The 17,232-nt window shown below is 44.0% G+C and overlaps 1 protein-coding gene across 1 annotated transcript in view; it reads left to right on the top strand.

Annotated features, from left to right (window-relative positions):
* The window catches only part of XRCC1 (X-ray repair cross complementing 1), a 795,788-nt gene that overhangs the window by 106,109 nt on the left and 672,447 nt on the right, over positions 1-17,232 (top strand). Inside the window, exon 5 of the mRNA XM_069640868.1 lies at positions 16,916-16,996. Coding sequence (XP_069496969.1) covers positions 16,916-16,996 — 81 coding nt within the window. The remainder of the gene's footprint in view (positions 1-16,915; positions 16,997-17,232) is intronic.

Genomic DNA, 17,232 nt, shown 5'->3' with positions numbered 1-17,232 from the left:
GCCCCTTCCTAACTGACCGCTCCTCCCAAGTCATCCTGGGCACCTTCTCCTCTCCTACTTACTGCTCCACCTGTTGTGTCTTCCAGTGGTCTATCCTCTCGCCTTGGCTCTTTAACATCTACCTTACTCATCTGGCACTGCTCCTCTCCTTCCTTTCCCCCAACTTCCAGTGTTATGCTGATGACACACAACACTTCTTCAAACTTTTGCTGACCCTCTTGCACCTTCCATCATCCTCCCTGATTGCCTATCTGCCATCCAGGCCTGCTGCACTTCCAATGATCTCTGCCTCAATGCCAGCAAAACTGAGATCCTTCCCATTGGGATCCCTGCTCCTGACTTCTTACCTTCACTCTGGCCTTCCTCTAAGGCTCTCCCCCTGCTCCTTTTTCTGAAGCCAGAAACCTTGGCATCGTCTTCCCCTCTCTCCTTCCTCCCTTTCACTCAAGACATTGGCAAGAAATCCCACTTCCAGTTTTTCTTTCTCGTAGGAATTCTACCTTTTCACACCTTCCCCCAGAAGCTCAATGTTACCCAAGCCCCGGTTCTCTCTAGGCTTGGCAATTGCAATAGCCTCATCCCGAATCCAACTTCCTCCACGGTGCGACCCCTCCAGCTAATCCAAAAGATGTTTGGTTTCAGCGTGGATATGTAATCTTTTGAACTCTAACTCAAGTCTCATTTTCTCAAGAGACAAGTTCTGGACTCGGTGATGGACCTTGTGGGGTCCCTGTGGATAAAGGTTGAGGCATAAGGGCCTGTTGAGGTAAAGAGGGTCTCTCTTCCTGAGACGACTCTGACTCTTCACCAATATTACAGTTAGGCTCTGAATTATCATCCTCATTCCTCTGCTTCCAAGAGCAGTGAAGTGAAATTGACTTTACTTACGTTTGTAACTTTCTAGACCCAGCACACACTATCTTACAATAGGGTGCTGGAGGGGTTACCTAGTATCCCCTTTGTCTAGTTTCTCATGTAACATTTGTTATGTTACCATTTCCTCACTAAGTGGCTGGTGGCAGTGGTTTTGTTTTAACTACCGTGGTGTGCATTTACCACGGGCTGCATTTGCAGCTGCAGTAAAGCACCCTAAGGTGCCATTTTTGTCAAAATGGCCCGGTCTTCTTTTTTTGCCATTTCTTTGTGGAAAGGTCCATCTTGTGATTCAGGTTTGGTCCCATTGTTCGCTTTGCCTTTGGCGGGATTCACGAGTAAACCCCGCCTCTAGCTCCAGGTGTCTGGGGTAGGCAGGAAGTGAGGGCCCAAATCTCCCTGTGCTTAGTCTCTTAGGAGACCCAAATGCACTGTGTGGTGATTGGCCAGCTGGCTGTCCGGCAAGAACAGCCACCCCTGCTGCGGGACTATCTAACCTGGAATTAATGGGAGAGAACTGAAAAAAGTCGAGGCTTTTGGCTTGGAAGGCAGAGTTGACCACTGGACGAAGGAACCAAAGAAGAACTTGAAGAGGACGCCTGCTGCAACTCCCGGACCATTGGTTTGCCCGGTGAAGCCCTGCTGCTGTGCTAAAACTCCAAATTCTTATCGACAGAGAAGCCCCTGCAAGGACGACTTCTCCCCTTGAGTTGGTGGGACCAATCCACTCCAAAGTAAGCCACCTGAACATCCATCTCAGAGCTGGTTGAATTTCCACAGAGTTGCTACTGGAAGCCATATAGCCAGGGAGAGGAACACCATATTGTGTGCGTTGAAGCAAGAAGCAGGACTGACTGAGCATGAGCCCCCTCAACAGAGTGCGGGACTCCAGAAGTAAGGAAAGCCCATCTCGACAGCCAGGAACCACAGTGTTGCTATTTGTGCTAGACTCGAGGAGCGGAAACGCTGAACAGCCACTGATGTGAAGATTGCCGGTTGCGAGCGGTGACTGTCCCATTACAGTGCAGGAGTCTCCAGAAGTCCTCCCTCTTGTCCCCATGACTGAGGTCCAGGAACAGTGAGATCTGCAGAGCTGCTCAGGAACAGAAGTCATCTGCTGCACTCTTTCTTCAATAACAAGGTACTGTAAAAAGTCTGAGAGAACTTACCTCTTACAGTAGAGCTGCTTGCATCTTCTACCACTCACAGCTTGTGGCCCTGCATTTGATTCTTCTTTTCTTCAAAGACTTCTAAAACATTGTGCAAAGACGTTTCTACTTAACTACAAGAAGTGCTTCATCCTATATAAGACTTTTTCCCATTGACTTTGGCTTAGCCTGTTGTACTGAATGGCTCTTCTTAGGGGATCCAAAAGTATTTGCCTGCTTAAGAATATTTGTGGTCTCTTCTTCTAATAATCTTCTAATAATCTTTTCCTTTTAACAACCTCTAAGAGTATTCTAAATGCAAACAGTAATACATTAACCTCCCAGGCCCCTAGCTATTGAAGTCGCCTAAGGGTGTAGGTTGTGTCTGTGGCCATCTCAAACGCTCTTTACTGATTTGGAAACTAAGAGTGTACAGTATTGAAGTGTATTTGTGGGTTACTTTTTATATTGCTCCCTTCTGAAGAAGGCTTATTCTAACTGATGGATGAATACATTAATAATTGTTTATTCAAGAAATCTTGTGTGTAAGGTTTTATTGAATACTTGTCACTGTGAATCTCTGTGTAACTCTCCTACAGCTCACATTGGCCCCTCTTGAGATAAGCCTGGCTGCTCAACACGCTACCAAAACTGTGTAGTACAAGCTTATACCAAAGGTTGGGTTTCCTATACCTGTAATCAGAGTTGTGTGTAGTGCACCCAAAGGGTATTGCATACAAACATTGCCTAACACTGGTGGCAGGCGGTGAGGATATATTGTAGAGTAGTTATACTAAGAATTTACTTTGCTTTTGTTCAACTAAAAACCTTCACAAGGCTAAGCGCCACAAGAAAAGCAATTGTAACATGCCAGATATGGATAACTTCAGGCAGGAAGCCCTGATCATTTTAACAGTAGAGCAACTGAAAGAAATGTGTAAACTCAGGAATCTCCCTGTTAAAGGAAAGAAAAATGAACTGATTGCAAGATTGTTGAGTAATCAAAGTCTGGGTAGTAGGCCTGTCACACCTACTAATCCAGGAAATGTGGAAAATGATGATGATAATTCAGAATCTAACTCTAATATTGTTGAAGAGTCAGAAGAGTTGGAGGGGTTTCGGGAAGAGAGACCCTCTTTACTTCAAGACGCCCTTCTGCCTCAACCTTTAGCCACAAGGACCCCCCCCAAGGCCCATCACTGAGTCATGAATTTGTCTCTTTAGAAAACGAGACTTGAATTAGAGTTCAAAAGATTACAGATCCAAGCTGAAACCAAACATCAGGACATCAAACTAAGGAAAATTGAAATACAACATTCTCTTAAAATGAAGAAATTGTCTCTTGAAAATGTTTCTATCCCAGAGGGTATCCAGTTAATGTCAGAAATATAAGGTCGAATGATAAAAATGTCGAAATAAAATAGATTTTTTTTTCAAATTTTTTTTTTAAATTACATTTTTCTGGGGTTTCGCGAGTAATATAAAGGTTTTTTTTTTTAAAAAGGGGGCCGGTGGGGGGGGGGGGGAATCCCCCCATTTCAAACAAAAAATAGACATTCAACACTTTTTCTGTTTTAGGTATTATTTTTCTGACATTTTTGCATTTGACATTATGCAATTCGAAATATTAACTATAAACCATCCCAGACTCTTCTAGGTATTCCAGTCTAAAGAGACCTTGCATGCCTAAAGAAGCAGTGCGTATGTATGATGTGAAACTTGATATTTTGGATTGGTTGGGTTATTTTGAATATAACTATGGGATTCAGGGTTTCACAGGGTATCAGTTGATTACGTGGCGTTTGTCTAGGCTCCCCCAGATTGCAACTGATGCTGTAATCGAGGTGGAGGAACTTGAAAGATTGGAGTATGAAAATGTGAAAAGGTTTAGGACCCTCAAAAAGACTGATGGTACGGTACCGCTTTGGCTACCTGGGTATGTGAATGTTTGAAAAACATAGATGGTTGGGTTAAGGGTTACAGAGTGAACTCTTTTGACGGGATGAGAAATCTGTTTTTGTTGGAATCTATTTTTGATGCCTGCTCTCCTGAGCTGAGACAGCACTTGGCTGACTAAAGAGATTGATCCCAAGAAGCTAGCAAAAGCTGCTGATTTATGGTTTGCGAACAGGGCTACTCCTGAGGATTCTGGGGCCACTCATAAAAAGGATGAGGGGAAGCAGCACAAGAAAGATGACAGAGAATTCTAAAACCTCCCATCCAAATGGGGGCCACAAGAAGGGTAAGTCCTTTGGGAAACCAGGTCATTCTAGCGAAACCTCTGTTACCAAACCAGAGGGAGGTCAGCAAAAGCCCTCATTTGTCAAAACATTTGTTATGCTTGTGGGTCAACTGACCATGTAAAAGGGAATCCCAGATACAAGGGTAAACCTTCATGGGTCCACACTGCCTCCTTAGCCTTTATCCCTGAGGGAGAAGTACATATGGCAAGTAGAAATTTTCAGCTATTGGCCGAAGACCCCATTGGAGTCTCTGCCAGGGTTTCTTTAGTGTTCATGGGTCTGTGGGAACAGCAGAATTTAGATGTCTATAACTCTATACCAGATAACACAAAAGAATACTACAAGGACAGTGTACTTGTAAATGGTCAGGAGACCGCTACCATTGGAGACACTGGGGCCAGCATTACATTGGTGGATGAAAACTTTTTGAAACCTGAGGATGTTGCTGTGGCACCCAAAGGCCCCACTAAGCTTGCTGGAGGCCCTATCCAGATGATTTGAATACTACCAGCTCTCATCAAGTGCAACTATATGACTGTAAGAATACCTGTCCATGTACAAAGTGAGGTGCCTGGGAGAGTCCTGGTGGGGAATGACTACTCCACCAGCTGCAGCAGAGTGTGAGGTCCAACCAGAAGAGGTTGAATCAGCTACTGATGACACAGAGCTGGAAGAAGACCTCTCCCCCTCCCCCATTACAGATCTGGATCCTAAAGGCCATCCTGAGCTGCAGACTTTACTTGCAGAAGGTGGCCCCTGTAGGGCAGACTTCAGCAGAGGTGAAAGAGTGTCCTACTCTTGAAGGACTTCGCCAACAGGCAGCTTCCCAGTTGGAAGGGCAAGAGACAAGGAAGCACAGGTTGTACTGGGAAGATGGCCTCCTCTACAGTGAACCTATTGAGTCTACCTCAGGAGACTACAGAAGATTTGGAGTGCCCCAGGATGTGAGACCTCAGTTTCTACAGGTAGCCCATGAGATTCCTTTAACTGGTCACTTAAGCTTTAAGAAAACCAAGGAAAGGATTTCTCTCTATTTCAACTGGCCTGAGATGGGGTCTGATGTACATACATCATGTAGCAGCTGTCACACTTGTCAGACTGTGGCACCTTTGGTGCCTCTCCCAGTGGTAAGAGTCCCTTTTGAGAGGGTAGGAATCGACATCATCTCCAACATCTTCAGGCAACCGATTTTATTTTGGTTGTGGTAGACCATGCTACCAGGTATCCTGAACCCATACCTATGAGGACTGTTACTGCTCAGGCAGTGGCTAAGGTCCTACTTGGTATTTTTATCAGAGTAGGTTTTCCTAAGGAGGTTATCTCTGACAGGGGATCCAATTTTATGTCCCACTACATGCAAGCCATGTGGAAAAACTGGAGTGACCTACAAGTTCTCAATAGCCTACCATCCCCAAACCAATGGGTTGGTGGAGAGGTTTAACAGAACTATGAAGAGCATGATAAGTGCTTTAGAAGAACCTCTTAGAAGTAAGTGGGACCTTCTACTGCCATGCCTTCTCTTTTCTTATAGCAAAGTCCCTCAGGAAGGGGTTGGATTCAGTCCCTTTGAGCTTCTCTATGGTCATCCTGTTAGAGGTCCATTGGCCCTAATCACGGAGGGGTTGGAGATTGCTCCTTCCCCCAGTGAGAGTCACTGACTGTGTTAGGTCTTCGAAGTAGAAGTACACACATGATGACAGAAGCCTCAGGTAACTTGAAAGCAGGTCAGACTCTGGTGACATCCATACGGTTGCCCAGACCTGCACATATGTTTATTTAAGAGCAAGGAAAAGCCTATCCGAGGTGGGGGCATAACTGGCCCAACACAGAGGGCGGATCTGTAACACAGGCCACGTGTTTTTATGAATATACATGGACAGATTTGTCTTTACGTCTCGTCTATTTGAGTGCATAAATCCAGCTCGGGCCCCTTGTGCCTGCCCCCTTTCCCTCACTCCCCGGTCTGTCTCTTTGATAACATGGATGTGAGCACACATTGGCCACTGGGGGGGATGAGAGACACCCGCACTGCTGGAATTAAGATTGCGAGTAGAGCTGCCATACCCGGAATAGTAGGATGGCGGGTGATTATTTTCACTCGTTTGCGGTACTGGATCTCTCTCCTTGCTAGTATGTACCTCTTTCTCTCTCTGTATCGCGGATTGGAGATTTTCCAGTCGTGCACTGGACCGGCCAATCAGGCGGCGACTAAGGCAGGCAGCACCAGCACAGTCAGCCGTCAGACGTCCAGGCAGGGTGTCTCCCTATTGGCATTGACTTGTACATACCCACGGCGCACCCCTAGCCTCCCTCTCTGTACTCTGAATGCCGGTTTCCGCGTAGCAACCACAGTTGTCCTGGGGACCTGCTCACAGGGCAAGACGGCGTGGACTCTGCATCCAGCACCACACAGCTGCTGGATTGGACTGACAAACTTTGAATTCATTTGTCTGTGCAGGACGACGTGCACTCTGCTTTTATGATTTGGCTCGCTGTGCCATTCGCAGGCGCGAGGGATATATATATTTACCATACTAATACATGCTTTAGAATTTTTTAGACCAGCATACCAGGAACTTTTCTGGAACAGTCCAGCCTAATATAGGACCATTCTTCCTTTTCCTCTGTGTCCCCTCTCCTTAGATGAGGAGTCCCCAGGCATTTGGTGCCATCGGGAACACTACCCGCCACACGCTACCAGCCTTGCATTGATAACACAGGCCATTATGCACACTACTATGCGCATGTTCTTTGAAATCTCTCTCCCTGATTTGTGCTCGCCAGGAGGAATTTCGCAGCAAGCGCAGTGACTGTGGGATCCACTTGTGTGACAGGAGAAGGGTTTGTTAGGCTTCAGTGGCAAGTTCTCTTCTCCCCATGGTGAGCATTTTCTTTGCCTATTAGCTTTTTATGCTTATTAACAATTCACTTGTTCCTCTGAAATGCCTCAAAGGTTATATGCAGTTTTTAAGGCCTCCTCTCTTTTGCCTTACAGGAGTCGCTACTCCAGCCCTGAAGAAGGCAGCCATTTTGCATTTTTCTTTGATTTGCCGCCGAAACACTACAGTGCTAACGGGGCATTTACCAGCTCCCTCGGTCTTAGCGGTTGGTTCTAGACAGAATTAAACAACCAACTATTTTGGCCCCCTGCTGCGTCGGCTAAAAAATCCATGTGCCCTCAGTCTGAGTCAGACAAACTTTATTTTGCTTGAAGAGTTTCCAGATATTCTCCTTTTTGACTCTCATATGAGCTCCTGACTTAACATACAGGGGCTTTAAACTCTAGGTGCCTTCAATGTTCGAGTCATGCATAAACTTCATTTATTTGACTCTTATACTAGCTCCTAATTTAACATACAAAATCCTTTGATCTATGGACAGGATGCTAAACGAACCAACTGAAATAGTATCTATTGATACACAATGTAAATGGGTGCTATTATCCTTCTTGAATCATTTTGATGAAATAACTGAGTGTTATAGTATTTTTGACTACAAAATGGAAATTATTCCTATTTTCTGTTGATATTGCTTGTTGTTTTTTACTTTTTTTTATTTTTATTCAATTGTTTTCAAGTAGACTTCATGTTTTTTTGCCTTTGGCTGAATCATTGCTCATGCTTACTTCAATTACTTTTACATGCACTATTTCAGATTGTTTTAATCACTCTTTAACTGTGTCCGGCTTTCATATTCATTTCTTGACTAAGTTATTAATGTCTGAGATGTCTTCACACAAATTGTCATAATGTCAAACATTGACCTAACACAATAAATTAATTTTCTAACTGATTTGGCTTTCTGCGTATTTCCTTTCTGGTATCTGTCTTGAGATTAGATCATTTTTTGATTGGTATGGGGTGACCATAATAGGCTCTAAATTATAAGCCTTGGTGTCCTCACCCTTTGGTAGCAGCCCCCCACCCCCCTTTCTGTTATAGTTTCTCCTTTTTTAGGCAGAGGCAGCCCAGAAGCAGGCTGGGGACCACCGTTTTGGAACCCGCCATTCCAAGGCCAACGCAGACATCAAAGGAGGAGATGAATTTTGCAATGGATACTAATCTACCAATTTGCAACTTAGCAAACAAACTTAACCACAGCACAAACCTCTGTTCTCTCGAAAGGCTTAACGTTTATTTGCACAACCAATCCAGATTGGTACCATTTGGAAGTCGAGATACGGCGGTTCTCACGAACCGTGAGACATCAATCCTTCTTTCAAGATCATGTTGGCGATCCACCCAAAATCCTTTTACCCCAATGGACAACCAAGTCCCAGGTGATCTACTAACCTTTGAACGTTGTGTTTTGAGGGATTATAAGGCATTGAGTAAAAAGAACCAACCCAGGATAACATCAAAATCTTATTAAATCAGAAAGAATAGTTTTAAAAGAACTTGCAGGGATTTTTATCGTGACCACTGATCAATATGCAACTTTTAGACAATGCAAACAGCCATCGACCCCTCAAAAAGATCCCTCACCTGAAATCAAATTGGAAATTTCAGAGATGGTGGCATTTGCACTGGAGCGGGACTATATTACGGAAAAAGAATCCCTATTTCTTACCACATCTGAAGGCTGCACTCCGTTTATATATGCTTTACCCAAAATTCACAAAAATGTCTCCAATCCCCTAGGCAGACCAATAGTCTCAGGGTGTGGATCCTTACTTGAACCTATATGCAAGTTTATAGATCATTTCCTGAAGCCTATCAGCATTATGACTGAAACATACATTCGAGACACTATGCATAGCATACAGATTTTTGTGGGACTTGACTTCAATTCGAATACACAATTTTTGGTAACTCTAGACATCACGTCCCTGTACACTAATATCCCCCAACCAGCTGCTATTAACTGCGCATATGAATATCTGACGGAGACCAATCTACAGTCTCGAGTCCCGCCATCTTTCATTATTGAATTCATGACTTTGGCGCTGGGAAAGAACTTTTTTACATTCAATAACCAATTCTACTTGCAAATTAAGGGCACAGCAATGTGCGCAAACTTTACCCCCAGTCTGGCGATTCTTTATATGGCAAAATTTGAGAAACAGTTTGTTTACAGCCAGTTAAATTCCTGGCTGGGCAACATTAAGCACTGGCGATGATATATTGATGACATCATTTGCATTTGGGAAGGATCTGAAGAATCACTGAAATCTTTTTTCACCTGGCTTAAAACATGCAATTGTGAAATTCAGTTAATTGTGGAATTTAGTAATTCAAACGTACACTTCCGAAATCGGCCACTGCGAAGGTAAATTATCTTGTAATTTGTACTGCAACCCATCGGATCGCAACACATTGTTGCACTTTAGCAGAAACCATCCTAAACATATTAAAGACAACCTGCCATATGGACAGTTTCTCCGGGTGTGGAGCAACTGTACCCATTTGCAGGACTTTTACCAAAATGAGGCACTCCTCATCAAAAGACTGCAACTGAGAGGATATCCGAAAAATCTGGTATCCCAGTCGAAGAAGTCGGCGAGGTTCACGGTTCGTGACTGACTTCTCATGCCAAAAACATCACCATCTCAGAATCATGATGACCCGATCACTTGCGTGGTGACACATGGCCAACATGCATTTGATATTAAGAAAATCATTCGCAAGTATTGGCCCATAGTGAAACTCAAGCTACCAGACCAACAAGAACCACGTTTAAAAGACCCTGTAACCTGAAAGAACACTTGGTCCACTCATCCTTCACTAGAAAAACCATGCAGACGAGTCTTTGGAATCTTCAAACAACAACGGGACACTATCCATGTGGTTCGTGTTCCGTCTGCAAATTTACCTGCAAAATTCTGCAGTTTAAAATAGGCCAGATGATGTGGACATTTTGTGACTTATCCAACTGTAAGACCAATCCGGTTGTATACTGTGTGGAATGGCCGTGTGGGCTACGGTATGTGGGGCAAACAATGCAGAGTGTGGGGATTCGGATATCTGAACATCTATCACGGATCATATGTAAAAAACGATCTCCCCCCCATGTGCAGCACTATGTTGAGCACTGCCATACCCCTGATGACCTCAAATGGTGGGTCCTAGAACGGGTCAGTAGTGGCCCTAATGTATTAGGTTGATTGTTAGACTTGGAATGCAGATGGATCCATAGGCTGGACTCATGTGACCAGGGCCTGAATGAACAATTCTTACCTTGCTACCCTTCTTGACTTGATTCACAGCCATCTGGTGTCTACCCTACTCCTCACTGACAGAACACCCAGATAAGCACGATTTATGCCTGGCATTTTTTTTGTCTTTCTACCTCCCCCTCCCCACCCTTTTTCTCCCCCCCCTTTTTTTCCTCCCCCCCAGAACTCTCCTGCATTGGGTGTGACCAACAAGCCACCAACATTTATCCATGTGGTTCCCCGACCAGGGACCTGCACATATGTTGATTTAAGAGCAAGGAAAAGCCTACCCGAGGTGGTGGCATAACTGACCCAACACAGAGGGCGGATCTGTAACACAGCCCACGTGTTTTTATGAACATACACAGATGGATTTTTCTTTACATCTTGTCTATTTGAGTGCATTTATCCAGCTTGCGCTACAATGCCAAGGGGGTATTTACCAGCTCTGTCTGTCCTAGCGGACGATTCTAGACAGAATTAAACAACGAACTATTTTTGCCCCCTGCTGCGTCGGCTAAAAACTCCAGGTCCCCTCATTGTAGGAGTCAGACATAAACTTTATTTTGCTTGAAGCGTTTCCAGATATTATCCTTTTTGACTCTCATATGAGCTCCTGACTTAACATACAGGGGCTTTAAACTCTAGGTGCATTCCATCTTTGAGTCAGGCATGAACTTCATTTACTTGACTCTAATAATAGCTCCTGATTTAACATACAAAATCCTTTGATCTATGGACAGGATGCTAAACAAACCAACTGATCTAATATCTATTCATACACAATGTAAATAGGTGCTATTATCCTTCTTGAATCGTTTGATGAAATAACTGAGTGTTATAGTACTTTTGACTTCAAAATGGAAATTATTCCTTTTTTCTGCTGATAATTGCTTGTTTTTTTACTTTTTCATTTTTTATTTTGATGTATTCAATTGTTTTCAAGTGGACAACTTCATGTTTTGTGCCTTTGGCTGAATCATTGCTCATGCTTATTTCCATTACTTTTACATGCACTATTTGAGATTGTTTTAATCACTCTTTAACTGTGTCCTGCTTTCATATTCATTTATTGACTAAGTTATTAATGTTGTGAGATGTCTTCACAAAAATTGTCATAATATGTCAAACATTAAGCTAACACTATAAATTACTTTTCAAATTGATTTGGCCTTCTGCGTATTTCCTTTCTGGTGTCTCAGTCTTGAAATTAGATCATTTTTTGATTGGTATGGGGTGACCATAAAAGGCTCTAAATTATAAGCCTTGGTGTCCTCACCCTTTTGTAGCAGCCCACCCTTTTCTGTTATAGTTTCTGGTGAAGCATTGGCATGACCAGAAGGCCAACATGGTTGAGTTTACTCAAGACCAGCTAGTTCTAGTACCTACAAGGCAGAGGGCCTTACAGGACAAATGGATTGGAACCTTTAAGGTTGTGGGAAAACTTAGAGGTCAATTATTTGGTGGACTTGGCAACCCTAAGGAGGAGGAGGGGGGGAGGGGGGAAGGAGGAGGAGGAGGAGGAGGAGGAGGAGGAGGAGGAGCAGTACTGTTAAATCAGTTTGACCTCTGTTTTCACTACCACCAGGCTTGACCCCTTGGGGCCAGCATGATATTCTCACTGGTGACTGTTTTTATCTGTTAAAAGCAGAGGTTACAGAATGTCACACCGTGTAAGGACCCACATAAAGGGAGAGGTCAACAAGATGCTTGATCTCAGGGTAATGGAGCCATCTACAAGTCCATGGCCTAGTCAGTTGTCCTAGTACCAAAGGCAGCATCCAAGGAGTTGGGATTCTGTGTGGACAATATAGCCCTTATTGCAGTCACCACAATTGATACCCATCCTTTACCTAGGACAGATGAGCTGTTGGGCAAACTTGGTTCAACCAAGTACCTTAGTACATTTGACCTAACCTCAGGCTATTGCCAAATAGCTCTGACAAATCATGCCAAGGAGAAAACTGCATTTTCAACCCAGGGGGCCTCTACCAGTTTAAGGTTATGCCGTTTGGACTAAATAATGCACCTGCTACATTCCAAAGGATGGTGAATCGTTTTCTGAATGGGGTGGAGGACTTCTACATTGCATACTTGGATGACATTGCAATGTTCAGCCCTACTTGGGAAGATCATATTGACCACCTAGGATATGTATTGCAGGCTCTTGAGCAGGCCAATCTGACCATGAAGGCAACTAAATGTCAAATTGGTCAGAGTAAAGTGGCCTACCTTGGACATGAGGTAGCAGGAGGTGAAATAAGGCCCTTACATAGCAAAGTACAAGCTGTACAAGTCTGGGCCAACCCTACTACTCGGACCCAAGTGTGAGCCTTTCTAGGTCTCACAGTTTACTATAGGAACTTTATTGAGAACTATGGTACCATAGCTTCTCCCTTGAATGTGATGATCTCACCCACATTCCCCAAAAAGGTTGGGTGGAATGAGGAGTGCACTAAGGCATTTCAAGGACTTAAGCAAGCCCTTTGTCAACCTCCAGTCTTAAGAGCTCCTGACTGCAACCAATCCTTTATTATACAGACAGATTCTTCCAATCCAGGTGTAGGTGCAGCTCTGAGTCAGCTGGATGGGAAAGGCAGGGAACACCCAATCTGCTTCATCAGTAGAAGACTCAAGGAACCTGAGACAAGGTGGGCAACCATAGAACATGAATGTTTTGCCATTGTGTGGTCTTTGAAGAAGTTTAGACCATACTTGTATGGATCTACCTTTGTGATTCAAACAGATCACCAACCCTTGAGATGGTTAATGCAGATGAAGGAGGAAAATCCTAAATTGTTAAGGTGGTCAATCAGCCTACAGGGGTTTGATTTTACCATTGAACACAGGTCGGGGTGTAATAACCAGAATTCTCATGGTCTCTCCAGAAAGTATGACGGACTGGAGTAAGGAGATTCATCCAGGGGTGGATTAAATCCTTCTGTCCCTTAGTCTGGGGGGACGAGTGTTAGGGAGAATTCTCAGAAATGTGCTAATTCCCTCCACCTTACAGACCCCCAGCAACTTTGCTGGATTTTGAGGACTTGATTTTTTTAACCTGGAAAGAGTGAGACCCTTTTTCCCACTCTCTGATGTATTGTAACGTGATTTTTGAACTTTGTGTTTCTTTTGGTTGTGGAGTCTGACAAACTCCATAGGCATCATCTTTTACATTGTGTCACACAGCACCTTCAGTGCAGTGGCACAGGGAAGTCTTTCAGATTTCCCAAAGGTTTAAATACCTTCCCTGGGATAAACTACTGTTTACTTACAATAGGGTGCTGGGGGGGTTACCTAGTATCCCCTTTGTCTAGCTTTTCATGTAACATTTGTTATTTTACCCTTTCATCACTAAATGCCTGGTGGCAGCGGTTTCATTTTAGCTACTATAGTGTGCATTTGCATTCGATGCTGCAGCAAAGCACCCAAGGGTGCCATTTTTGTCAATATGGCCCCGGTCTTCTTTTTTTGCCATTTTTTTGTGGAAAGGTCCTTCTTGAGATTTACTCTGCATGCCAAACCAGGTTTGGTCCCATTGTTTGCTTTACCTTTGGCGGGATTCATGAGTGAAACCCGCCTCTGGCTCCAGGATGTCTGGTGTAGGCAGGAAGTGAGGGAGGTGCCCGAAACTCCCTGTGCTTAGAATCCTAGGAGACCCAAATGCACTGTGTGGTGATTGGCCAGCTGACTGTCCGGCACGGACAGCCACCCTGCTGGGTGACTGACAGCTAGGCTGGAATGAATGGGAGAGAACTGAATAAAAGGCGAGGCCTTTGGCTTGGAAGGCAGCCGACTACTGGATGAAGGAACCAAAGATAAACTTGAACGGGACGCCTGCTGCAACTCCTGGACCATTGGTTTGCCCAGTGAAGCCCTGCTGCTGTGCTGAAACTCCAAATTTGTATCAACAGAGAAGCCCCTGCAAGGACGACTTCTCCCCTTGAATTGGTGGGATCAATCAATTCCAAAGTAAGCCACCTGGACATCCATCTCGGAGCTGGTTGTATTTCCACAGAGTTGCTGCTGGAAACCATATAGCGAGGGAGAGGAACACCAGATTGTGTGTGTTGCTTTTAAGATGGCCTAGAGCTCCAGGAATATCCTCCGGACTCCCGGGAATCAGGACTGACTGAGCCTGAGCCCCCTCAACAGAGTGCAGGACCCCAGAAGCAAGGAGAGCCCATCTCAACAGCCAGGAACTGCTGTATTGCTATTTGCGGTAGATGTGAGGAGCTGAAACACTGAACAGCCACTGATGTGAAGATTGCCGGTTGCGAGCAGTGACCGTCCCATTGCAGTGCAGGAGTCTCCAAAAGTCCTCCCTCTTGTCTCCACGACTGAGGTCCAGGAACAGTGAAATCTGCAGAGCTGCAAGTCATCTGCTGCACTTTTTCTTCAATACAAAGGTACTATAAAAAGTCTGAGAGAATTTACCTCTTACAGTAGAGTGGCTTGCATCTTATACCACTAGCAAGCCTAATCAGCTTGTGGCCCTACATTTGATTCTTCTTTTCTTCAAAGATTCTAAAACATTGTGCAAAGACTTTTCTACTTACCTACCAGAAGTGCTTCATCCTATATTAGACTTTTGCTCATTGACTTTGCCTGTTGTACTGAATGACTCTTCTTAGGGGATACAAAAGTATTTGCCTGTTTAAGAATATTTGTGGTCTCTTGTTGTTCTAATAATCTTTTCCTTTTCCCAACTTCTAAGAGTATTCTAAATGCAAACAGTAAGATATTAATGTCCCCGGCACCCTAGCTATTGAAGTCACCTGAGGGTGTAGGTTGTGTCTGTGGGCCATCCCAAAAGGGTCTTTACTGATTTGGAAACCAAGAGTGTACAGTATTGAAGTGTATTTTTGTGTGTTACTTTTTATATTGCGCCCTTCCGAAGAAGGCTTATTCTAACTGACTGATAAATTAATAATTGTTTATTCAAGAAACCTTGTTTTTCAGAGTTTATTCGAATACTTGTCACTGTAAATCTCTGTGTAACTCCCCTGCAGCTCACATTGCCCCCTCTTGACATAAGCCTGGCTGCTCAACACGCTACCAAAACTGTGTAGTACAAGCTTATACCAAAGGTTGGGTTTCCTATACCTGTAGTCAGATTTGTGTGTAGTGCACCCAAAGGGTTCTGCATACAAACCTTGTCTAACACTAGCCAAACTACACAAACACACACACACCAAACTTAACCAACATTTGCACACAACATACATCCCAGACACTGGACTTACCCTACGGACAGAACAAACCAGTGCATAGAACCATAAAAACACCAGTCAAACTACACATAAAACACACACCTGCACAACTTTCTCCTGCATACATCAAACGACCACGACAATGACCCTCCTCTTATGGATACAACAAGCTAGTGCGCACGATTATACTACCAGCCAAACCATATGATGCACACACCCAACATAACACTAGTACATAACCAAGGCACACATACACAGATGCCAGTTCCTCCTGGTTCTCAACCTATCCTATAATTCTATCCGCACTAACACACCCTGCCCTTTTTTCTTGCAGAGCCACGTGAGCGCCTGGAGACTACCCCTGGGGTGGTAAAGGTGCACGGTATGAATCAACATAACCTAACCAAGCATTGTTTGTTTATATGCCTATTAGTTTATTACTTATATTCTAGCTTAATGAACCTGTTATATCAAATGTATTCTTAATATGCCTATGCTGGTAATCTATTGCATGACAAACCCTTCTATTTGTTAAACATACTTTACTCCTGCACTCCTTAGCCTAAGCCTTGCTGCTCAGCCGCCGTGTTGCCTTGTGAGTGTTTTGTTAGACTATTGAGGTGAGTCTTTGCAGGTCCACAAAGGTTTGCTTCTCATAAACCTACACCAGAACTGGTTCTGGAAAACATCCACGCCCACAATATGATCTATGCTAGGGACTTAGACACAGTACCTACCAGCAATGGCGTATGTAGTATATAACATACGTTTGGTGTGCAAATTGCTTTATTTAAAGTATTAACATGTTGCCATGTTCACATTTCTCCACTTATAAGTGCTTGGCCTTAATTGTTTGCCGCTATGAGTAGATGAGCCATTGGAAACCTAGGATACACACTGTCCTGTTTATATCAGTAGCCCACTTGGACCCTACAATGTGCTCCAGAAAAACACTCCATGACGTTTCTGCTGGCAGGGCAACTGTAATAGATATATAGTGTGTCTGTGGAATTTCTTTGCAACCACAACCCTGGCACACACCTCCAACAACCATTCGAGAAGCTGAATCATGCCTTGCTTTAGTTTTCTGTAAACAACATGGGTGACAAATAGGGTCTGCTAAGTGAAGATGGATTTACTGTCTGGAATGGGGAAGGTTTCTTTTCTGGGTTCTCCAAAGTTGTCAAATCTTGGAAGCTCACTCCTCTTTTGTAGCTATTTTATGTGATGTACTGTAAATGTTCTGCCAGCCCTAACCACGCAGTTTTTACCTTCCTTATCTTACAGAATTTGACATACGGCCTTTGCTTCATACGATTCCATTCCCCTCCAGACCCGGATGATGCCCAACCGGCCACACCCTCAATGGTATGTTATGTTTTATGTTAATATTATTTTAATACTGCCCCTAATTTCATAGGCTTCCCCATGGAGTGGCATACTTGGCTCCTGCCAGAGCTATCCAGACCTCGGTCTGCTCGAGATAAGAAATTGGCAAGGGCAATGAGCAGTTGGTAAAGCACGGAATAGATGCTACAAAAGCAGGTAGGGTTGAAGTGGGTAAAGAAAGTTTTGTGATACAGGACTAACATGAACCCATGCTA

The sequence above is a fragment of the Ambystoma mexicanum genome, chromosome 1q (genome assembly GCF_040938575.1).
Source record: "Ambystoma mexicanum isolate Mex_15411 chromosome 1q, UKY_AmexF1_1, whole genome shotgun sequence".
NCBI classification, from domain to species: Eukaryota; Metazoa; Chordata; class Amphibia; order Caudata; family Ambystomatidae; genus Ambystoma; species Ambystoma mexicanum.
The sequence above is the reverse complement of the archived record's forward strand: the minus strand, read 5'-3'. Positions and strand labels throughout refer to the sequence as shown.